The 25,159-nt window shown below is 42.7% G+C and overlaps 1 protein-coding gene across 2 annotated transcripts in view; it reads right to left on the bottom strand.

Annotated features, from left to right (window-relative positions):
* ADAMTS2 (ADAM metallopeptidase with thrombospondin type 1 motif 2) overlaps positions 1-25,159 on the bottom strand; it is a 261,263-nt gene that overhangs the window by 11,492 nt on the left and 224,612 nt on the right. For both annotated transcript variants that reach the window (XM_056349882.1, XM_056349881.1), the window contains 12 exons: positions 24,802-24,945; positions 22,787-22,919; positions 21,219-21,332; positions 14,152-14,297; positions 12,550-12,725; positions 8,382-8,515; positions 7,469-7,592; positions 6,763-6,843; positions 5,153-5,316; positions 3,812-3,971; positions 3,007-3,139; positions 549-756 (listed from right to left, as the gene is read on the bottom strand). In XM_056349882.1, coding sequence (XP_056205857.1) covers positions 549-756; positions 3,007-3,139; positions 3,812-3,971; positions 5,153-5,316; positions 6,763-6,843; positions 7,469-7,592; positions 8,382-8,515; positions 12,550-12,725; positions 14,152-14,297; positions 21,219-21,332; positions 22,787-22,919; positions 24,802-24,945 — 1,717 coding nt within the window. The remainder of the gene's footprint in view (positions 1-548; positions 757-3,006; positions 3,140-3,811; positions 3,972-5,152; positions 5,317-6,762; positions 6,844-7,468; positions 7,593-8,381; positions 8,516-12,549; positions 12,726-14,151; positions 14,298-21,218; positions 21,333-22,786; positions 22,920-24,801; positions 24,946-25,159) is intronic.

Here is a 25,159-nt window from a genome sequence, read left to right as displayed (position 1 = left end):
CGAAAAACTTTGTCCTTCGGGTTATGGACAGAACCTTATGAGGATGAGCAGCTAAATCTGCTGAAGGCCTTTACATTGAAGATGCTCACACCTTTGAATCTCCACAAGTGTTGGTGCCTAACTTCCTTAGGTGCCCTTAATCACAGGGTCTGAAGACTTTGAAGTCTTCTTTACTTGAAAGAAAATAAAACAGCGATAAAAGAATTAACTTCCCTTCTCTCAGCGTAAGTCAACAGGTGAATGACTGTAAGCAGCATAAAGAGCAGGTAGAAGTCAGCTTTCCTGATGCTGACATCTTACGTGGGTGGCTCACAGGGTGTAGGTCAGCCGGCCAGCACCACTGCAGGATGGCTTTACTGCTGTTCTACTACCACCATCTCTCCATCTAACTCACTTTCTGTGGCATTAGGAGCGGTAGAAGCAATACATCCCCTGTGCAGGTATTTATTGTGTCAATGTGTTTGAATAGAAAGCACAGAACAAATGCCAGGATTTTTTCCCCTGCATTTTAAAAATTCATTGCTTGAGACCTCTGAAAAGAGACTGACCTGTGACCAGGGTCCTATTCTCCACTGCGCTGGGCAAAGCTCCCGGTTGCAAGGCCTCCTGCCTTCTGGACGGTCGTTGTTGCAGTACTTGGTATGAACAGACCGGTTTGTATTATCGTGGAGGGGCTGGATACAGCGGACAGATCGTACCTGATATCCTGTTTTCCCACAACTTTTGCTGCAAGGCTCCCATTCTCCTGTAACCCATCTGCGTTAGCAAAAAAAAGAATAAGTTGAGAAAATTCTGTCTGTTGATCTGTAACTCTTAAACACAAGATGTAAAACTAGTTCTGATATGGAAAAAGAGGAAAATATGAAAAACCGTAATGGGTTATGATGAGGGTTATTTGACCGTGTCCCTGAAAAATCAGTAATAAGACCCAGATCTTTAAAATTACTCTTTCTCATTATCTCTGAGATAAGCACTATTCTTACTTTGCTTCATTTGCTTTGATTTTAAGCTGGCCCCTCCAAGACTGCACATAAAAATACGGTAGTTTTTATGTCAAAAGCAGCCACCCAAGGGTGCTGCTGAGCTTCGCAGGTCTTGGCACATGAACTGTAATGTACATGTAATGTAGCATGTACCAGGCATCCCCACAGCTAGTTCCCACAGAAGTGAATCCAAAACATCTGAGCTGTATCTGGATACCCCACGGACCACATTCCTGGTCATGCTAGACACCACCTGCAGAAGTACTGGCCCCCCCAGCTACACCGTCAGTGCTGTGTGGGCTGAACTTGGGCACATTGGGGTCCTCAGTATCATAAATGTTTGGGTTTGGGGAAGGCAACACTCCACTGAAAACCAGAAGGTTTGAGTTCATAATGTCCTCATAATATGAGTTCATAAATCAGTTTGCCCACTGAAAAATGAAACGTATGGTTTGTAATGTGGCACAGTTGAAAATTCTGATCATCCAAACTGGCTCAAGAATTACAGCTACAAATTATAAGGATCTTAGAGAAGAGCAACAAGGAGAGACAGGACCAAAGGAAATTTATGTACACTACTGGAAGCTTGGTTATAAACAAGTAAGTGAAGATATGCAACAGTCTATAAATATTTACAGAATGCAAAGATCTGCAAGAAAGAAATATTGTTCAATGTGAACCGTATTCATAGGATAAACTTAACCAAAAAAATATATATAGTCTGAGGAAGTATCTTCAGTTTGAAGCAATTGTCCTAAAGTACTCATAAACCCCTGGCTTTAGAAATAGTCAAGAAACAGCATGGCCACAAGGCAACGCACTAACGCTTGAGTTAAAAAGCAAAGAGGCAATTTCACCCCGCTTTCTCTTTGTATCCTATTGAAATTACACAGCTGTGGAGGAAGGCAAGTACTGTGGAGCACAAAGCCATGAATCCTGAGGTGATTTCTGAAACAAAAATGATTTTTTTCCCAGGAATGAAGCAGCAGCATATTAGTGTAGTGGGTGTAGTAGGAGCTTCATAAAGTCTCTTAAATAATTGCCTCTGCTATGTACAAGTGCAAAATGCTCTGATGCCATTCTATGGAAACAGAGGTGACTGAAACATTCAGGAATCCAAGTACAATTTAGGATCCTATTGAGTCTTTGTGGTACCTGGGCCCAATTATATTTGCAGCTGAAAGGAGAATACAGTCCTTCCCAGAGAGCCTGAGATACAGTTAGGCCATTACTTCGGTTTTCCAATAAATAAATGTTAAAACTTGACCCATGCTGAGTTTATGGGGCACAGTTTCTTGACCTTTCTTTCTTTCAAATCTTTTTTGAAAGGAATTTAGGAAATATTGTGTGATATGTTCTACTTATTTGCTCTGTTTCCTAGAATCTAGACTTGATCCCCAGAGGTAAAAGCTGGGATCAACATACTTCTTGCAGTAGCAACACAAAAATATACGAGTGCTACATGTGACAGGAGTAACCTGCTGCCAGTCAAAAAAACATACCTGGAAAATGTGAATTAAAATATTTATAACACTTGATAACTATGTATAGCAACGATGAAGGTACAACAGGCTTACCACTCTGTATCAGGGCAGCCAGAGAAATCTAACAGGTCAAATATTTTTCCTTGTGTTTACATGTCCAAAAATACACTGTGAACTTCAGGAAGACTTGGATTTGAGAGGCTGCATGACATTGGTTTTTCTTATGTTGCACTCTGTAAATTTGTTCTTACATGGTTAACTCACAGTGTGTAAAATCAACTGGCATAAACTGAATTTATGTCTATTTTTTATTACCTCAAGATGGCCTGAACACAAATGTCTGGACCAAGACGGCACTTCTTTTCTAATCCAACATATTTCAGAAGTAATAGGAACCAGCAGTCCCAGAGACAGTATTTCTACAAGCAGAGCATAGCATCACATCCCCACAGCCCTTCGTCTCTGTAATGATGGTGAGTGAATGGAGGTGAAGCTGGGTACCATGCCTACTGCAGCTGTCGCCGGGGAGTGATGCTTACATGGGCTGGGAGCACTCCTGGAGGTTGCACACCCTGCGTATGGGCTTAGGCTTTGGGATCAGCTCGCAGAAACTCCGATGAACCATCTTGTGGTCTGTCTTCCTCCGGCAGCCGTATTTAGTGAATTGGTAGCCTGAAGAAAGACACTCCTCTTATTTTCAGTACTGGTAGATCTTACCCAGGACTTAAGTTTCAAACAAACAGCACACACGCTGTCAAAGGTTGCAAATGGAACTAAAGGTGAACATGCTACAAAAGGAACTGTAAATTGCACTGAATAAACACTTACTCAGGTAGATGTAGCACCCAGAATTACTCATCCCCTTTATTTTTCACTACAGGCTATTATGAGAAAAACAACATCTAGCATTTCAAAAACTTTCTGCAAACCTGCACAGCCACACTCGGCGCTGCAGCCTGACCACCAGCCTGGTGAACAGCACCAGGGTACACCCCTGCCCCTAAAGCCGGGGTCCCCATCACAGGATGCAGCTTCACAAAGGGCTGCCCCGCGACACCTTGAGGTTTGCCACCCTCGCAGCGTGGAGACCCGCATCCAAATCTTGCACATTTGTACGATTTTTCAGTTTCATAAACATAAATTGGAAATGAGCCACCCCAGATCTGTGCCTCAAACCATCTAAGTCAGATTTTTAACTCCATTTGCTATTTATTCATCTCTTTCTTAACTTAAATAAAACCCTCCCATGCTCCTGGTCTCCCTAATGTCTTGTGGCAATCCCACACGTTGTGTTCCTTCTTTCAGTTTTAATCAATTTTGAATGCTCTGGGCTTTTGTTTTTACCTCCTCCACAAGGTTTTGAACACTGGGACCATTTCTTCAAAGCCCATTCATATGACACTGAGTCCTCTTCCAAAACATTATTGTTATCGACATTCAAGGAATCTTCATGGATCATGTACTTGTAAGTCAAAGATATCTTGGCACTACCATGAGGAATCACCTAGTAAGCAAAACAGATGCAGGGAAAAAAGATATGAAAGACTGATATCAGAAGCTATGTGAGATGACATGAAATAGCAATCATCATGGCTCAGATGTAAAAACATCCCTGAAGGGATTTAAACCTTTTAGCTTCACTCAACACGTATTTTTTTTCCCTGATGAAAAAGTATCTGTATCCTTATGACACAGAGTTTCTACACTGCATAATAAGAAAGACTGTTGTTGATTTAGACTGATTTTTCTTGCCAGCACTGGACTGACTTCATGATACTAAATTTTTTCCATATCCCATCATAAAGGAAGGAAATGTCGTACTAAAATGATAATGGATAGTTCCACTGAAAGACAAGGCAAATTCAAATGCACAGATGATTCAAAGCAGTGAAAAAAATTGTGTTTATTTTTGATAAAACACAAATCTTAGGATAATCCTGGGAATTCCATGAAGCTTATTACTTAATTCTGACAAATGTAAACTATTTAGAAAGAGTTTTTGCTATTACACTGCACTAAGACAAATGCAAGAAAATGGAACTCAATGTAAATAAAGTGCAAAATGTTGGTCCTTTGAAAACACAGTATTTATTCCTCCTTTGACGTTCAGCTGGTGTAGATCAACACATTACAGCTGCTTTCAGAGGGATTCTGAATCAATCTACCCTTCCTCATTGCAGTCTATTGTTTGCTGTTTTGCAATGAAAAAGGAATATAGTCGGGTGAGTCTGGGAAGTGCAGAACTGGCTGTGACCTCACAAAGGGAGCCTGGAAGCACAAGAATCCTGCATCTGCCTTTGCAGGATAATTTTCAAAACATGGATGGGAGGAGGAGCTATTAGACCTATCTGATATGAACCTTTTTGACCTTTTTTTTCACTAATGTTTACATGTCAGATAGGATAAGTAAGCTGGAGAGTCTACACAGTGGCCATTTGCTGGGCCATCCCCAGGAAATCATGGATCGTGAGAGCTGGTTGCTCAACACATAACCCCAAGTTATAACAAGTCTTGTACAGAGCAATGAATTAGGAGAAAGGAATTAAAATACATCTTCTATTGTCTTATAATTGAAGCAGATGCCTTCTTGTAACTCACAAGAGGAATCTAAAATATATTATAGTGCATTATGGCTCTGTAACCCTGACGTTGTGTTCCATGGAAGATGTTTCTCATTTGACTTACCAGAATAACTATCCCATTACGCAGCGGACCCATGGTCTGCACAGTTTCTCTATCATCGTCATTCCGATATTCCCACTCCACACCCATGTCAATAAATACTTTAGAGTCTGGCACATAGTTGTCTTCACTTAGAATGAATTTTCCTGTTTCACGATTTTTAATTGCTAGGAACGACATAAGAAAAGTGAATACCAGAGGTTTTGCTTCTCATCTCAAGTTTTGTTCTGCTCTTGTCCCAGTGGGCGAAGCAGAAAAGACCAGTGTGCTTTTTCCCCCTGTTCCCTCACAGGTCTGGAAAGACTTTTTCAGGTGTTTCACTGAACTCCCAGTGCTTTCCTGCTCAGCTCCAGAAACATCAATCGTCCTTTTTTTTCCCTTTTCATAGCCTGCCTTGCCAGAGAAATGAGGCCAGCATGACTGCACCGCGTGCATCCATCTGCCTGCTCCCAGCTAACAACTTCTGAATCCACTGGCCGAATCTGAGCCAATTTGAGAGCCAGTGGGGGTCCCACAGCTACTCAGCTCTTTCACAAGCTCAGGGGGCTGTTACTGCTCTGTGAGAGAAAGGCTAACCCCCAGCGGGTCCCCACAGCAAGAGAGAGATGCTAGAAAACATATTAATTCTCCTGCTCAAATCCAGCCCTGACACCGACACAGCCCTGCTTAAGGTCCTGTTGCTTTGCAGGCACCTGCCATTGCACACCGTGCCCAATTCCTCTGGTTCAACTGTCATCAGTTCTCCCCACCCTTCACCTGGACAGACTTCAGCCACCTTTGTATTAGCACTCTTGGTTTTCTCCCAGGATGGAAAATTTGCTCCCCTCATTAGAAGAAGCAGGGACTGTTTGCTATTTAATACCAGATTTTCACTGCCTTCTCTCTCTAGCAGCTACCCGAGCACGCTGCTCCCTCAGCACTGGTCTCGACAGAAAGCAAGCTGTTCGTGCCCCCTGTGCTTCGCCTGCCCCACGCTGAAAGAAAAACCTGGTCTGCCCCGGCAAGCGATCGCCCTCCTGATCCCCAGGGCCAGGCAGCACCGAGCAGCAAGGGAAGCGTTCGCCGGTGGGAAGTTGGGATGACTCACGATACAATTAGCAGGCTATTCACTATGAATTTACTTCCAATTAATAACAGCCTATGAGACACTGCTTCGCATTGATTACAGGGCACCGCAAGGAGCGGATTTCAATTACTTTCTAAGCTGCGGGATTGATCGGGCAGCCTTGCGTCAATACTGTTAGCCATGGGGCAGAATCTGAAATGGATTTGGATGTAGCTGGGAAATGACTGAGGACAGGAAGCACGTTACGAGAGATGCACACAAAGGTAATGCATTGCACCCCATAATGTAATTCAGCTCCTCTTCCAGAAGCTTTCGTGCACGTTCATGCCAATGCAGGGACCTTCTGGCTAGGACACCAGGGAATACAGCACAGGGAAATCAAATTGCCAAACAAGTTTCCTTATTTAACAGACTTCAAGGAGGTATGTGGTGTGGGAGGATAATGGGTAAACGAATGCATAAACACATTGTCAGGCTCCAGAGACAAAAATAAACAGCAGAAAAAAAATATTCTGACTGAAAACTTTCCTACTTGTTACATACTTACCGAGATTATGACTGGTGGTGTCTGTTTCCTGTATAAGTAAATGTCTCGCGCCAACAGGAATTTCAAACATCTTTATGTGCCCTTTATTGTAGTATTCGAAAAGATAGTAACTGGTTAGTATGGCACGAACAGAAAGAGTCTGTCTAAGGTTTTTTGATAATTTTTTAAAAGCAGGATGTATTACAGCAAGCTTAATCCAATCCAGTGTCACTCCCATCCCTATTTCTGAGCCAGGTGATGGAACATAACAGGGACAAAGGACTTTGGGTCACAATAAAAATGCCTTAAGTATCAACAAAAGACTCTGCTTCAGACTAAAATGGGCTTTGAATGCCATTCACACCCACAGAGAGAGACCATGCAGGCTCCTGTCTGACAGTGAGTGATGGTGACATATTATTGCAGCACTCCGGTGACTCAGACAGCAGCTGAGTGACATCAGCAGCACAACTAAGTCCGTAGCTCTCCAACATGGAGCACTGAAGCCCTCCTCTATGCATGCACAGTACCTGATACCAGCAGACTTAACTGACCACTGGACAAAAGTCTTATTTTCAAATTCTAGACACATCTTAAAGTCCAGAGAGTTTATTGGAATTAGTGATGCTGTAAATGATTTGTGATTGCTCTGATACTTTCCATCACACAAGAGATCAAACAAAAATACCTTGAATGCCCTGGGACAAAACACACTGAGTGCACCAACCTTGTTTCTTTGGCACCCTTGAAAATGTTCCTTTCACCACTTTGCAGTGGGAATTATCTCCTCCACAAACACCACACTTATCTTCCTGCTTCGTGGACCCTATGACCCTGTCACACCCAACTTTCTGTGCACAAAAGAGAAAAAAAAAATCATTCTCATTTATCCATACTTTCATTCAAATGAGCCTTCACTTCAGATATCAAAACCCAGACTTCCGCTTCAGCAAAGTACAAATTGTAGTATTTTCCTGGAAGATAAACATCTAAAGGGTTTATAATACTTCCCATTCCTATAATAGCTGTCAATCAGGTGATTATATATTATGCTTATCAGTGGTCCTCTTACTGAAGGAAAGCAGCACGGTTAAGGAAAAGCTCTTAAGCCTCAGTTTATCTTAAAGCAGATGCTGAAATTCCAGGAGAATCCAGGCATCTATATGAGGATAAGCACCTCCACCAGTGCTAGTTCCATTGAAAGATGACCTGCGGCAGATCCCAACTTAGAGAAACTGCCATTGATTTTTCAAAAATAGCTTGATCAAATACTGAGAGAATGCACGTCAGCCATATCTTAACACCACTTTCCTTGAAAGCTGCTGCATGTTCCTAGTTCACCGTACATTCCACCCCGACTAAACCTCAGCAGGAAAAGCTTTCATTGAAAGCTAATCGTAATAGTTCATCTTAAAATACTGCATTAAATACTACTTGTGTAGGTAGGCACTGTTGGAATTGAGTCACATGCAATGTGATGGCAACTGTGAATATCACACATAATATTGTGACAATAATCCTAATGAAATCTCCTTATTGCCCAAAGTGTTATTATACTTAGTCATTCTTGGAAACACTCAAGGTACCATTTAAATTGTTTTCACAATACTAAGCTCTGAAACAAGCCATCAGAAGCTTACCAAGCAGTCTCCCCGCACACAGATGCTGTAAGCGTCTTTGTAGGAGCAGCGGGTCCCATCGTGTACCATCCTTTTCATATACACCACGTCCCCTGTTTCCTTTGATTCACAATACAGGTGGCACCTTTCCTTAGCTGAAAAATGAAATTACCCAAATTGTATGTGTTCAGCTCTGACAGTTTAGTTACTGACTTTGTGAACAGCATTTTCAATAGCGCTGGCTCTCTCTTCTTCCTTGCATACATCACAGAACGCAATACGGTACCCACATAAATGATCGATGCTTATCCCCTTTCAAAGGCTATGTGATCACTGGGAAACTACTGAATCATAAAGCATCCATATGTCATCATTAGGAGACAGTCTTAAAAATAACAGATCATTTACTTTGCTGGGGGGGCCTCTATTTAATCCTGTGTCAGATGATGCAATCTGGCAGAGGTTTCTGCATGCTACGTGACTACCTGCGAGAGATGCAGGTGCCTGCATCAGTTTCTCCTGCACTGCACTTAAATCTAAGAAAAGCAAAAGTCATTTTGCCATTCAAAGCAGCTGCTCAGCACCGAGTGAATCTGGCATCCAAAATGTCTTCAGAGGCAGCTGGGCCATATCGTTTCCTCCTAAACACAAAGTTAATTCTCCCTCATTGTTGTGCTTGTTAGTTGAAAACATTAAACAAGGTAAGATGTCAAAGAGATTTGGAAAAAAAAAAAAATATTGCTAACACATGCACAACCAGCCAGACAAGTATACCTCTTTCTCCTAATCTGTTCCAAAGACCTAAGAACAAAAAATAAAGCTGAAATGACTAGTCAGTGGCTGAATAAAGTTGTATTCCGACAGTGTATTTCATTTTACCCATCTCTCTGGCTGTCCCCAGCCCCGTAATGGGATTCACTATGCTTTCCTTGGCAGTGAAGAGTAGATGGACTTTCTGTTAGATGAAAAAAAATAAAGATTCTGCTATTTTAATGTGATTAAAAGTTGGGACACTTTTCCCACCCTTTAAAACAACAACGACCTTTCTGCTATAGCAGTTCAATTAAAATAAATCTTCACAGGCCCTTTGCGTTCTTCCGCTGTGCAGTTCCATGGCCTCTGCCCTCTTTTAATAAAGTCCTTGTTATTGCTGTTGGTGTCCTCATGGCCACCGGGTATTGGTACATCAGAGACCTTTGTTACTGCTCCTGAACAGCACAGAGATGTCAGGCTAAAAACGTAGGGTCTAGACTATTAAAACAGGTACTTTTTTAGTGCAGATTCTTAACAGGGGACTATTAAGATCACAATAATTGCAGACCTGATGTGTTTGCATACATTAGAAATATTTAGCCATGCACAAGACATAGTCATGTACGCACACACCCCCTGGGTATGTACCCACACCCACCCCACACATACCGTACATTCACTACACGCGATGAAATGAAAATACCAGAAGGTCTGACTGGGTGCCAACATCTCTGTACAAGGGCTTTATTTTAGAGAGGGTTCTTTTCCCATTGGTCCATGGGAACAGTAAATGTGCAAGTGCCGTTAAATTGGACCCTGTTAATTGCAAAGAATTATTTTCTTTCTATTCACTGGTGTTGGGCATGGTAGAGGTGCAGGAGCATGGACGTGACCATGTGCCTGTCTGTTCCCTGCTCCCCATGTGTTTCCTTCTCATTTAGCTGAGGCTGGGAGCTAACAGCCAATGTCTCTATAGTGTCCTGGCAGATGCATGGCACAGGGGGATGTGAGCCAAGCAGAGGCTGCGAAATGGGATGCTCAGGGGGCCTGGAACAAGAGACAGGCCATGGCACGAGGTGGCACGAGGGCGCTCAAGCACACACTGGGGTGTACCCCAGCTTGGTGGCTTTTCTCTGGCCACAGGATGAGACGCTCCTCTCTGTCCCCATCACATGCACAATGTGTCAGACACGTCCAGCTGAGCTGTGTGTGAAGTATATGGATTTAATGTCACTTTTGAGCCACAACTGTATTATCTTCACAAAGTATGTCACTGATATGCCTTATCTTTACAAAAGGGATTCTAAAATACATTAGAGTTCAAGCATAAGCCACCCTCCAGCCTTGTTCTCACACAAAAGCTGTTCCCTCTAATAACCTTGCACAGGTAAATGTAATTCTAAAGGTGGCTGCAGTCATACCATAGTTATATGGGAAACCAGCAGTGCCCAGTGAGCAGTGCTCAGACATCAGTGAGCTGGTTTCTCACCCAGAAGCCACTGAATTTAATAGAAAAACATCTGATTAGTTTCAGTGGTTTTTGCAGCAGACTGCTCCAAAGGCTAAAGCAGAAGCAAAGGTCCTGCGGGCCACAGCGTTCGTCCCCTCTCCCTCTGCCAGCAAAGCTATTTCATGAAATTAAGCTGTGAGGCTGCATCTGCACATCTGAAAATCCCAGACTGCACAAGATGGCATGAAAAGAATGAGGGAACCCTGCAAACTGTTTGAGAAGAAAGTCAGGCAAATTAATTACAAGGGATTTGCTGTTAACTCCTGGCAGAGCATCCTTTCACCGGAATGCGGAATGGTTCACCCAAAGTGACCCTCTCCCTCCCAGAGATGGGTGTCCGGCTGAGGACAGCCCAGGTGCCCAGTACTGGCCCCTTGCCAGGCCAACCCTGCCCTGAAGGATACATCATTCAAATGAAGTGACCAGGTCTAAAGCTAGCGAGCAGCCCTCACCACTTGTCAAACAAGTCGAGAATCATTGCCCTCCGCCTTTTTGTTTGGTCAAACCTCTTCTCAGCATGTTTTCAATACAACTTGGCAATAGCACGGCAACAGCCGTCGTGGCCCCAGTCAGCCAGCTGACAGTTAAGCAGAGGCATTAATGGGAAAAGGAACATTTTTATTCTAAGAGGTGACCTCTGCTGAGATGCCAGAACATCAGACTGATCATGCTGGTTCAGATTCAGCACCGATCCAACCCAACACCTGCCTCCGACAGCACCAGCAGTGTTTGCAGGAAGACGTAAGAACAAACCCGATACTTTTCTCAGAATATTCTCCAAGTTCCTCATAAACTGCAGCTTGGGGACTTCCTAAGTCATGGCTGGAACTTGGGTTTAATAGCTTTTACTGGATTACGGGACTTTCAAGAACCTCTCTAAATAATCTTTAAAACTTTCTGGCCTCTGCAATTTCCTGCAGCAATGAATTCCAGTTTAATTATCTATGTGTGGAAAAGTACTTCCTCTTATTTGTTTTAAATCTGCCACCTGATAATTTTGTTTGATGTTCTGAGGCTTGTGTTATGAGAAACTGGATAATCATTCCATGTTCAGTCTCTCCATGCCAGTCACAATTCTGTAACTCTATCTTTTTAATGTAAATCATCGCTTTTGGAGAGTGAAAATCCAAGGTTATCTAAACTCTCCTCATTCAGAAGCCATTGCTTATGTTTGCTTTGTTTGGGCTTTTCAACCATGGGTTTATTAGCCACGGGGCAGCAGTGAGATGGGCACAATCTGAAAGCTGCATTGGCAGAGTATTTAAAACGCAGGCACACCGTGCAGGTACACGGAGGCAGATCGGTATTTTCCATTCCGCTCTTGACAGTCACCAAATTGATGTTTTCCTAAAGCTATCCCCAGCTGCCACACCTCTCCCTGCAGAGCCCACCTTGTGTACAGAGCCGTCCACATGTACACACTTACCACTTTTTATCCCCATATCCATTACTGGCATTTTTCAACACCAAACTTCATTTGCCACATACAGTCACTTCGTGTCACAAGGTCCTTCTGCAGCAATCACAGTGGGCCTTCTTATTTTAATTAGTTGGAGTAATTTTGTATCCCAAGCAGATTTTGTTACCTCATTCGCTCCCTTCCCCTGCTCACTGCCATGCATGCTCAGCAGCATCCATGCTCCCAGCACCCATCCTTGTGGAACACCCACCCCTATGCAAGCCCATTCCCTCTTATCTCATGATAATTTAAGAGCAGTTACAGGGGAACAGGGTCCAAAGCTTTTTGAAAATCCAAGTACATTATATGAATTGGATCACTCATACACTGATACTCACTGATCCCTCCAAACAACTCATAACAGATCTGTGAGGTATGATTTTCCTAGAAGTTTTACCCCTCCTTATATCATTTTTATTCATGTTTGCAACTGCTTTTACTTTTCACAGGAAAAAGGGACCACTCACCATCAACATGTTCATAGGGGAGCCAGTGGTGTTTCATGTTCTGGTACTCAAAATAAGGATCCCACTGCCGGCACTGCTCCTCTCTGAAATCTTCAAAGTCCTTGGGGCAGTCCTGAGTGTTGCACAGCTGGAACTCGTAGCTCGGCCCCACGCATGTGCGGCCTCCGTTGGCAGGACTGTGGAGGGGAGAGACACTCGTGGTTAGTTTTGCCATTAATGCATGAATCAAGCGTCTATCAAATCCTCTGAGGAGTAATTTAATTCCCAGTCATGTCACTAGGCACTTGATGAAGCCAGTCACGTATTTCTGATACGGAAAATCTGTATTACTTTTAAAAACTTGCTGTCACTATTTATCTCTTCAAAAGCAATTTCTGCAAGTAGAGCCTCAAACCACTTGATAAAGGCAAGAAAAGCCATTTTCTCGGTGCAGCCCAGGAAAGGAAAGCACAACCTGCTGAAGAGACCCATTCACATTCCCCCCTAAGCCAGCAGCAAACTCAGAAGCAGCCCAGCTCAGTGCAGCATCCCCTGGCAGACATGCCTCAGATCGCTGTCGGATCCGGCAACACTGAGCTCAGGAGTTATAGCTGGGTCTGCACCCTCTTCCAGGAAACAGAGAAAATATTTTCAGTAGTACATTAGGCTTTTCCTACATGAAAATAGATTTTACAACTAAAACTTTGCCCACAGTTAAAAAGGTCACTTTCATGTTGCCATTGTAACACAGGCTAAAACAAGAACTAGTAAATTTTTTGTTAACAGAACAAGTTCCATTAGAAAATGCTGCTTCATAAAACTTGGTGGTTTTTTGTTTTTTTAACCACTGATTCTATAATTTTTAACACTAGAAATTAAATCACTTTATCAGCACAAACCGAGAAAGTTAAAAATATTCTGTCTGGTAAAGTCATTTAATTCTGACAATTGTTCCTGTTCTCACTGTTAGGATCTTGACATTTGATGATATCACAATAAGACAGCAATACTTACACATTTCATATCGTTTGTACGTACCAATCTATATTAAATACATTATACTTGCAATGCCATTGAAATTAAGTCATTCTACATTATCTAGTTACTGAAGCAAAACAATTCAATATTACTAAAATTAACTTTGGGGAAGGTTCTGATCTCTGGAGCTTTGTTCCAACTTGGAAGGAAAAGAGTTCGAAAATATTTCAAGACCTTCTTGTTGAAATATCCTAAAAGGTGGATTCAACAAATATTCTATAAAGCTATATGCTTTAAAAAAAAAAAAATCCAGCAAATCATTGCCATTATTTCATACGCACATAATAAAACAAGACATATATAGGGCTCTAAACTTTTACTTATGCTTTATGCAGTAGTGTAATAGCATTTTCAAGATCCTTGTAGCTGCATAACCAGCTTAATGGATGGATAAACTGAGAAATAAAGATGATTCATGACTTGTGAAGGGCCAAAAGTAGAATTTCTGACAACATATGCTATAGGTCAGATTTAACAAGCACCGCTCAACATCCATTACTGCATTATTGCACTAGTAATTTAGCAAGGATTCTCACCATTCATTTGCTCCACATCAGAAAAACATATGGGTGTATGTTGACTTACTGCGGGTTGTCACACTGCCGTGTCCTGTACTTCACCCCAGTGCCACAGGTGCGAGAACAAGAGCCAAACTTACTCCATGCCCCCCAGTGTCCATCCTGCTTCAGGATGTCCGGTGTTAGCCAGATGCAGTGACCTTTAAAGCAATGCTAAAAGAGAAAATTAGATGTCAAAATGATTAGATGATTAAATTACATCATATGAGAAGCTGTGGTACAACAGATTTCATTTTAGGCACAAATTCCGGATATCTTTTTGCCTCTCCAGCAGAAAGTAGTGAGACTCAGTGTTAGATCGTGCCCATGATCCCAAGCTCACTCAGATTTTATAAACTTATGCATGTTAGGTATGCACATATACACTTGCAGAATGCAAGCCTACCAAACTTGTTAAACTGCTCTCAGCATTAACGTTCCTTCATCACGTGTCAGCAGCGGTGATTTTAACACAACAAATACGGATTAATTTAAGGGCAATGGCAGAATCATGGAGGCTAAAGGTGCAATTCTGCCTTTGCCATGGCATGCAGCCACTTCAGGCATCCCTGTGAGCGCTCCTGCTGCAGCACTGTCCTCCCCAGCAGCTCCGAACTCAGCATACGCACTCCTGCAATAAATGTGATCAACGAAGTGGCGTGAAATTAAAGGCAGCCCACATTTTAGACGTTAGCGCTGTTAAATAAAGAACTCTTTCAGTTTCCCTGGAGATCTCATAGTAAACCTGACCAAAATATGAGGAAGTGTTCATTAGAGAGCAGCCCTGGACAGTTCCATTTCTGCGCAATTAATCACGCCCTACACAAGGCTTTCTCTTTTCTTTTACCTGATTTTTAATACAGTCATTCTTCAGAGATTGAAACACATAATTTCCTACATTCCCCAGACCTATAAGGTATTTACACATTTCTGTAAGAGCCTTCATAGCTTCAGTACTGACACTCCCTACTGTCTCCTCTCGTTAAAGAAACCTGCCAATGCCTTTCCACCAGATTCTTCAGTCCCTAATCAAGGCATTCTTTCTTAGCTGAAGTCAGGATGAATTCTTCTCAAGGATCACAGATTCTGGCCCTTTCTCATACTATTTCTCCTTTCATAAAAGTCTACTGATGAAGTGTGGGTGCTGGAAAATATTTCCAGCCCAAGAAATGCCTTTGCATTAGACTGTTGCAGTTTGTCTGCGTTAACGGTTACTGTCGGGATAAGAGCTCTGGCTCAGGCACACAGATGGCTATAACAACAAGTGCAATCAGTCACTTACTTTCCTTAACATTCAAGTCAACAACAACATTTTACACAGCTTAACAAGCCCTGGAACGCAGGAATTTGGCAGGCAGCACAAGCCAAGCATATGGCTAAATGCATGCTGCCAGCAAAAACAAAATCAGAAGATATATAACAGGAGAGCGTTCTTAAGCATAGAGCGATTAGTGATCTGGAAGACAAATTTAAAAGTGATGGATAATCATTAATAATGCTGAATTTAAAGAGAGCATCATTAGTAAAATGGTGACAAGACACAGCTTACTGATTTGCTAATCTGCTCAATGACTGGCTCTTTATTCATGTAATTTATTTTGGTGCTGATTTGGTTGGACAAGGAGTAGAAAAGAGTAGAAATTAAGCTTCAGCTATTTATTCTTTCTCATGACTTCAAATATTCGAAGTCAAAACCTACGAAATAGATGAGTTAGCACAAAGCCAGTTATACCAGTCCTGCTCTGGAGCTGTAACAAGCAGATTTTTCTTAGCGTTTGACAGAACCAGAGATAATTCAGCAAAGCATGAGAGAAATGCAAAATGCTAATATGTCCTTTACTTTCTCTGGTTTTGAAGCTCAGCGCTGTACCCTTCAGGGACTGTTTACTTATGGCTTTAGAGAGGTTTGTTTGAATGAACAGTTTGAGTCATCGGGCTCTGTGTAGCAATGGGACCATTCAGAGATGCAGGGGAAGCTGGCAACACATCAGCTTGTCAATACAAATTTCAGCTGGCCTTGGAAGCAGATGAGATATGACAGCTCCTGATCTGTGCTTGCTTATACATCCTTTTATCAGGGTTCTGCATCCCTCAGGTGTAAGTTCCACAGCAATCTCTGAATCTGTTTCAAGAGCCACGTAGCATATGTTCATTATGCAATGATCCAGGATCCAGTGCTTGGACTCCGCAGAGGAGAGGGAGGGACATGTGATGTTGTGTTTTCCAGTCTCTTTTCCCTGTTTTAGGCAGTAACAGGGGGATTTGGGTTTGCACCAACCAGTAACAAACCACCTATTTGATACTATGACTGGTCACTGGACTGGAAGGCAAACATGGAAAAGTGTTATTGACTTCTCTGCGTAAAGGAAAGAGCAGCACTGACTTACTGGAGGAGCTGGTCATACGCCGATTGTCGGGAAGCTGAGGCAGAGCTATCAGGAGACAAGCATTTGTGTAAAATGAGTCATCCCCAGCTCTGCCTTTTTGTTTGTGGATTAAAAGAAAGGAGCCTACATAAAACAAAATGATTCACAACGAAGTCCTACTCTGTGCAGACCCATGCAAGAAAATGTGTGAGAAGGTAAAACCAGAGATGGAGCACTCTCCGGTGTAATAAAGGAAGCCAGAGCCAGCCCTTCCTATTGCTACTACATTAACTACATAATGAGGTGGAAAAGAGCCAGTTCCAACCACTATTGCCTTCATAAACAAGGGGGTTCATTTAAAGAGAGAAGCATATTAAAACAATTATTCTTTTTTAAATAAGAAAAAAACACCCGTGGGTAAATGCAAATTGTTTTCTTAGTGGAAGACAAGATGACTTCTTGCAGTCTCGCCTATTTTTCTGGCAAACAGGACAGTCCAAAACAAGTGCAATTTCCAGGAGAGGAAACTTAAATCTCTTGCAGTAAAACATTCCACTGCTGTTTTCAGCAGTTCTTTGAAACAACTGCTCTGCATGCCAAAAAAACAGCTAGTGTTCCTGTGGGCTTAACGCATCTGCAAGTTAATTTTTCAAGAAAAGACTTGCAGATCTTCCATGGGTATCTCTACCTATTTTATATCGGGCAGCAACTGGCAACTCCCCTATCTCCTCACTTGGCACCCCAGTTATCTACCAGGTAACCCCTTGTACTGCATCACGGCTGGTGGCCCTCAGCTCTCCCCGCTCTCCAGAGATCCTGTCAGGAGAAGGTTACTTATTTATTTGTATTTCCCATCACTTGCAGGCTGGCCTGCTCCGCTCCATCTGTTTAAGAATAATTAGTTGCAAGAGATAAACTGAAAGCTCCAACTCTGAAGTCTACCCTGAGCCAGTAAAAGTTTCTTCAGTGGAGAATCAAGTATTCTCACTGTTTCTGTGGTGACTAACACAGCATACACTTACCCATCTGTCTCTGAGAGAAGCTGAGGTCAGCTTTCTCAGTGGGAAATTATCTGGATTGCTTTGAGTACACTTTACTGTTTTCAGAAACCTTTCTTCTTGGTCCATTTTTCTTCTCAATAATATCTATTTATTTCAATATTTGATCATTCCCTTCCTTTCCTGACAGACTAAAAAATCATTCCAAGTTTGACTCAGATCATCTCATTAGCATGGTGCAAGCAAAGAGCAGACCTGCCAGGTTTGTGCTGGATCCTTGGCACATAAACCAAATCCAAGAGTAACATCAGCTTGGTTGGCAGGGGCAGGTACCAGGCTCATGCCTCTCTCCAAGAAAAAAATCAAAGGAGACTCAGGTGGTGCAAACCTTTGTGCTAGTCACTGCAGCAAGCAGACGGACTTGAGCATGAGATCTTGCATGAATGGCTTCACGCTTTATTTCTATCCTGTGGAGAGCAGTTAGCTACTTCAGCCAATATAAATGTCTCCCCAGAAGAGTAATAGTTTAAAAAAATGGGACAACAAAAACTAGCGATACGTTTCTGAAGGCTGCCTGGGCTTCAGAAGCTGGAGCCTAACAGTGGAGCTGACAGAACTGTATACAAGTAAATAAATTATCAGCTGAAAGCATATGTTTTCTCTTAATCCACAGAATGCTACGCAGGGTTAAGCTTTGCACAGTTCTGCCTCATCTGCATGGTTCACTATAGCAATTTATGGAGTGTCTTTGACTTCACATCAAGACTCCAACCCTCCATGTGCTTAACTTCACACACCGGAGTTATTTCATGGAAGTTAATGTGACCATTCAGTCACAAAAGTAATTGCAAGTTGCTGCATCATTGAAGCATCAAAAAATTGACAGGATCTTCCTGTTTGCTACTGAAAACTCAATCTAGCTTTAAAATATTCAGGCTGGGAGCAATACAAAATATTCTCTTTCCTTTAGGTTTCTATCAAAATAACAGTTTTCTTCTCTAGCTGGGAAGCTCCAAGAGAATATTTTATTTTTCTATCCCTAAACTCAGCAAATGATCAGTTTGCTGCCAACTAACATAATGGTTGTTCAATGGCTCCATTTGCACAAGGAGACTTATTAAAAAGTTTTTGAAACGGCAGAACCTCACTCTTCTGGAAACTTGTTTCAAATAACCACAGGCACAGAAAAGCTTACATACATTTACATATATTTACTTAAATATACATCTATACATGTGTATACATACACACATACAGACAGCATTAGAAAGTCTGATCTTCCTTCCCGTTCTAAGGGTCAGAGCCTCGGTCCGAGGCGCAGCCTGAGTGTGCAGAGACACGGCCCGTGGCAGCGTGCTTGCTGTGCCATGGGTCTTGCGTCTCCCATAGGTGTCCTTGCCCCTTGATGACAGCGAGGGAGGAGGCAGCTGGGCTAGATTCTCCTCAGCAGCATCTGCTCAGTTTGGGAGAGTGAGGGGACCCATTACCAGCTATCCGAACACCAGGCTTAGGTGAGAACGTCTATGCACCATACGCCGTGTCGGCCTCCCGAACATCGCTTTCATTTCTGGCACGCGGTCCCCTCAGCTGCTGCCACGCCAGGATGTTTCTGTGACACATCAGCAGTGTTGTGATTGGTTTGAGCTTAAAATAGGCCCTGGGAATTAGTGGTATGAAATCATGAAAACTGCAAGTCTCTAAAGAGAGAAACAAATGGATCTTTTTGAATCGGCATCTTCGATTGCTTATGTTTCTGTTCTTTTCTTTTCTGGCATTATTCCAAAGAAAATAGTGGATTAAGTTTGAAGTTATTTTCCTCTTCTTCATGTGCTGATGAGGTATCATGGGAGATGTATCTTAAAGAGGCTGCCACACTGCAACCGATCCCAGCTTTGGGCAACAGACGCATTTTACAGTCCCCATCCTTTCAGGTAAGAGCCTCTGGTATTGTCCAAATCGATGAAGGGAGCGAACAGAGGAAGGCCAGATCAAAGGCAGGGATGAAAAGGAAAGGAACAGATGGAAAAACACTGATCTGATGTGCCTGTATTAAAAATACCAACAACTAATAAACACGCTGGTCAAATGCTGAGCTCAGACATACAAAGTCAGCTGTATAACCTTCATAACTCGTGCTATTTGAAAGGAAATGTTTAGCTCAGACTGCTGAGCCTTATCTAACAAAATAGTTTTCATTTTCTATCATTTTCTCAGGTTCTCCTGGAAGGCTACAGTAAGTTTATTTATCAAAAACTGGGACAGCTCCTCTGGGAATAAAACAGTCATAGTCCTATCATCTACTGAAACTTCAGAATGTGCACGTACTGTCTTGCATCTCCACTGAACTAAAAAGCCTGGCTGTCTGCACAGTTTGCTGAAGCCTTGGATCCCAAGTTCCAGTCCAGAGAAAATTTTTACAGCTGAGTTGCATAACATCCTGACAAACTGTTTATAATGGAAGCACTGACAGATCCTTAACTGTATGCTTACAAGTTCTTTGTTTCTTCTCATTTCTGTTCAAATACTAATATGAATGAATGGCTTGAGGAAGAGGGTGATGCAACAAAATGGAATATAAAGGTATTCTTCTGGAGGTTTCACAAATATTTTTAAGGCAAAAATCAAGATATAGAACAGCAAATCCAAACAAAATCTCTAAGACGCTGGATTCTAATTTAATTATTTTTTTTAAAAAACAAGAAGTAAAGCTGCTACAACAGCAATAATCTAAAGAAGGGAAAACCAGAAGGGAGTTGTTTATATAGAGCATGACTTGCTAGGGAATTAGATTTAGCATTACATTATGTTTTCATAAAAAAGACATTTCAAAACATAACAGCAGCTGCTAATACGGTTCATTTATCGCATAAATGATGTCATCCACTGGGTTTTACAAAAGATCTTTCCAAGTAGCGACATCTTCCTCTCCCCCTCAGTCACTGCATCCAAAGCCCAGGGAAGCCAGACTTTTTCAGCAGACTTCAAAGGACTTGGAGTTCAGATCCACTATGAGCACAGTGTGACATCCACAGAAGGATAACTGAGACGTGGAGCAGGTCCAGCATGGTGGCTGAGGGGTCGGAGCTGTCTGAACCATTGCCACCTCACACCTTCCCTCCACAGTTCCTCAGGCTTCCCTTGACTCTCATCAAGCCAGCAAATCCACCTCCACAAATCTGCCCTTCTCTCCTCACAGTCCTGCTGCGCTGGCATGTTGGCTCTCCATCCCACATCCATCCTTTCCCTCAGGGCAGCCACAGCAGCCTTAGCTTGGCTGTCACCTCTGGGACCACACTGCTCTCTGCACCTCCCGCACTGAGGAGGCCAGTCAGCTTCACTACAGCATCACCGACACAAACACAACCCCCCCTTCCCCAACCTCACAAAAGTCACAGGTGAGTGGAAATTTCCCAATTTTTGGTTCTGCCACAAAGACTTGTGAAGAAGCACAGAGCAATCTGCAGCTACTTCCATGACCTGCCTGAGGACAGGGTTTGATGGTCACACAGCTGCCATGCAGGACACGCCAGCCCTGGCCCATGCCTCCTCCCATCACGCTGCTCAACAGCATTACTTGCATGCACGAGTTCGCCCCACACCTCAGCAGACTTCAGGTCCTCAGGATAGGTTCTTCGCTTGTTCCCCTTGATTTTAAGGGGAACATCCCCAGCTGCACAGAAACACATGTGAACATACGTGAGCGTGCAGGTACACGCAGCACCCACACTCACCTTTCCTGGTGCACACATGGTCCCGTCCAGCGGAGGCCCTTTCTTTGTTTTGCAGAAGTAGGGGTTCTCGGGGTGGCTACACCACAGCTGTTTGCAGGGATCAAACGTACGGAACTGAAACACAAGAAAAATCAGAATGGACATCGCATTGAGAGCGCTCCCTCTGGAAACTGCAATAGAAGCTGCAGCATGGTGGGGGTTTCCCTTTCCTAGTTGTAAAATGCCAGCTGTCATCACTGATTCCTGAGAAACACTCTGGTGTCTGTGGATTGAGCATATCTGAGCTTTCATACAGAATCATCAGTGACTCTGAAGTGAGATGCCACCTGCATTCGATGGAACAAAGTTGGGCAAAAATGGTTTTACACTAGTGACCAAAGGCAGACTGGGCATTGGGGAAATCAGTTCCCCCAGACAGTAAGACACACACTGCCTTTTCTCACAGCTTCTCCAAATCCTGTTGCTTCATTTGGCAAACAAAACAAAAAATCATGGGAGAAGGAAACGAGCTGCTCAGACTGTATGTAGCTCAGCTGTTGCAATCACCTCTTTAGGAGGATGGAAATTTCAGTTCGGGGTCCTGATTCAATGAATAAATTGGCATTTTACCTACAATAGAAGAGCTTGTATAGGAGAAGATGAGAACCACCCACCACACAATACACTAAAACATGATGTCTGGACATGCTTTTGGGTATTCTGAACAAAGAAGAACAGAAAGTCTCTGTCCCCAGGCTCTGGAGAATGGCTGTAAGAAAAGACCCTCCTTGGCTGGGACATTCTTCCAAGGCAGCATCAGTGGGAATTGTGTCAAGACACAATACCACAGCTGATACTTTAAAGGTTCTCATCCATTATGCAGAGACACCACTTGGCATACATATTCCCGCAGATGGGAATGAAAGCAGAAGTGTTATGTGTTAGCAGCTGCCACACCAGCTGAAAACACCTCTTTCCATTTAATATTTTGTCCTACTTGAGGAGCTGGAGGAGGGAGGCACAGCCCTGCTGCAGAAGACTCTGCTTTCGGAGGCCAATCCACTGAGAATTGGCTAATCTTGCCTTGCTTCACATTTAGATTTTGTCTCTTGTTTTCCTGGTACAAGAAAGTCCACAATGTCATCAAAAGTCCTTGCGAGTTGCTCTGCTTGCTGCCACACTTATTTTCTCATGCTAGGCATCAAAATGCATCACACTTTCCATAAAATTGGATCATAAAAACATACTGCCCTTTGTTAGCACAACAAGATGTGCCACCAAATCTACCTCTTTCACATCTGGCTGGCAGTTTTGTAGCAGAATAACTATCTGCCAGCAAGAGGAGGCTCAATAATGCAGCAAGTTTGTTTGCTTGAAGTCTACAACTATTTATGAAACTACAGAATTATTTCTGTAACTCCAGTTTAAAGAAAAAAGACAGAGATACTTCAGTTGTTGTTCCTTGCTTACAGCTCAGTGGGCACGTCTTTCCTTGTGGGCTTCACTACACTGTCCTTATTAAGGACATTTCAGAGACACTTACAACACTCCTGGATGAGAAAGAGCAGAAGCCAAACTTAAGTACTCACAGCTGTGCACATCATGTACCCCAAACCAAAATCAAAACGGCACTGCTCATTCATGGAGTAGTGAATTCCTGGCAGCTGTGGAAGGGAAGGCCAGTCGTGTTCGAAGGGATCATCACGCAGACAATCATAGGAACTGCAACAGGCAAAAATTACAGTAACAGATGGGGCTATGAGACTTGCACAGTGTTTGTGGTTTCATTGCCTTTTTGTTCCAAACAAAACAGAACCTACGATTTCTCAGATGCTGGTCGTGAAGAGCAGCTAATATTGCAATTAAGCTCAAATTAACTTTATCATGTCGTATCCAACTTTAATGGATTCTATATTTTTTTTCTGAAGCCCTTCCATTGTAATTTCCATTTAGCTTGCAGGTAAATTCCTGTCAGTCTCCAGGGTCCTTATGTGAAAGGAATCAAAGGAAGAATCCACATGAGACCAAGAAGAAAAGAAAGTTTAATTAATTTTCCATTTGTGAAATTTCTTGCTGCCTGCAACTGTCTTTCAAGTGAAGTTTTAGAAGCAGAGGCCAGGGCAACCATCTGAGATTACCACTAAGCTTGCAGTTTTCCTGTGTCCTTACTGAGAAACAGCAGTGCATTTACAAACATGTACTTTCCTGCCTGCTTTAAATGCTCAAGTTTGTTCCCTCTCTGTGTTTCTCCTGACAACTCTCAGCTCCATCCATACTTTGTACAAAGTTTCCTTCCTGCGATGAGTATGGGAGTTTCTCCTCTCCTTCTTCTAAGTTGTGAGGACATAACGTACTGGAATCACACCTGAGTCACGTGGAGGACAGAGGGTTGATGTTAATAGCACTGAATGGTTAACACAGCGTAATCAGTGGTTAATTCACAAGACCAACATGGTTGACAGTATCTCCAAAATGTCTCTGAGTTATTTAAAAGACATGAGGACACCATACACCAGTCTATTCTTGCAACCATTTAGGTTGCCTTGAAGATACCAATAGCTGAAAGCAGAATTTTGGTTAGATCTACTTCAAAGCAAACCATTATTCTGCTTTGTTATAAGATATTTAAAAATAGATGTATTTAAAAGAATGTAAAGCAGCCCTCTGCACCAGATGATTTTTATTTAATGGCTAAAGGTCTGAAGGGTCTTGCTAATTGAAACAATCATGTTTCCCTCACAATGTTTTTATTCCTTATTGCCTTGCCTAAGATCTCTAAGATAATAAAAATACTGACAAAAAAGACTGACTCATGTTTACTTCATGTATTTGGCTGCATTTTTTCCTACTCATTTTCAGGTTTTGTTAGGTATCTTAGTAGTTTCCCCATATTTTTCCATATGGGGACTTGGTCATAAACAGCAGAGTTTGTCAGGGAACTCCAGCACGGGTCTAGTACCCAAAGTGTCAGGTTCAAAGAGAATGCAAGGAGCATGGATGGAGATGTATTCAATAGCATTTAGGGTACTTAAGGGAAAAGTAACAACGGAAGGATTAATTCTAGCACCACACTTTTTCTTTAGATATCTATTGAAGTCAAGAAAAGCCCTGAGCACTTAAAGGCCAGGGTTTCCTCTTTAGGCAGCACCATCTTATCATTGACAGGCAGCATAAGCAACAAATGGCCCTTGAAACCAAATTTGCTATCTGCAAGATAGATGTGAGACTGCTGGGTAGCAGAACACTCCTCCAGCTAGAGGTTACGTTAGGGAGGGAGGGAAGTGAGCAATAAGATTCATAATAGTGTCTTCTCATAAGCCCTGAGAGGACAGCATATATACTATCAGTGTTCAGAAAATGAAGAGATGTAAATGAAAGGAGAACAATTTAAAATGGACTGAGCTCAAACTAATTGAGAACTTGCATTATAATTTACAATTGATGGGAAGGCATCTCATTCCCAATAGGGTGGGTAGGATTCTTCGTTTGCTTTATTCAACCCCATTTCAGTAATTAACAAAAGGATAAAGCACAAACGCTAGATGCAGAATTGTTCCTACATGCTTCCTCATCAAAGAAAAGAGGCTGCTTAACAGCTACTCACTGGAGATACCGATTCAGCTCTTGCTGGCTGCAACGAGACCAGTGGAAGCGATGAAACGCAGCTTGCACGAGGGGCGCCATGATGCTCCCCAGGCGGACTTCATCCCCACATCTGTTCCCTTGGCCGTCGTGCTCCATGCCTAAACTGCCCCGCACAGGAGAAAGCCAGCACAGTTACATCGCAGGTGTACCCTGAGTGCCCAAGGGCTTGTACCTCCCAAATGTCATCAGCAGTTGACCGCAACAAGCTTCTTAAGTCCCACGACCCTTGTCCACACGAGCAAAGCCATGAGAAATAAGACAGGGTGAGGCTGAAGCTAAAGAGCTAGTCTGTAGTAGTTCCCACGTAGAAGCATTGA

This window comes from Falco biarmicus, chromosome 8, assembly GCF_023638135.1.
Source record: "Falco biarmicus isolate bFalBia1 chromosome 8, bFalBia1.pri, whole genome shotgun sequence".
In the NCBI taxonomy this organism is placed as follows: Eukaryota; Metazoa; Chordata; class Aves; order Falconiformes; family Falconidae; genus Falco; species Falco biarmicus.
This window is presented reverse-complemented; position numbering and strand designations above follow the sequence as displayed.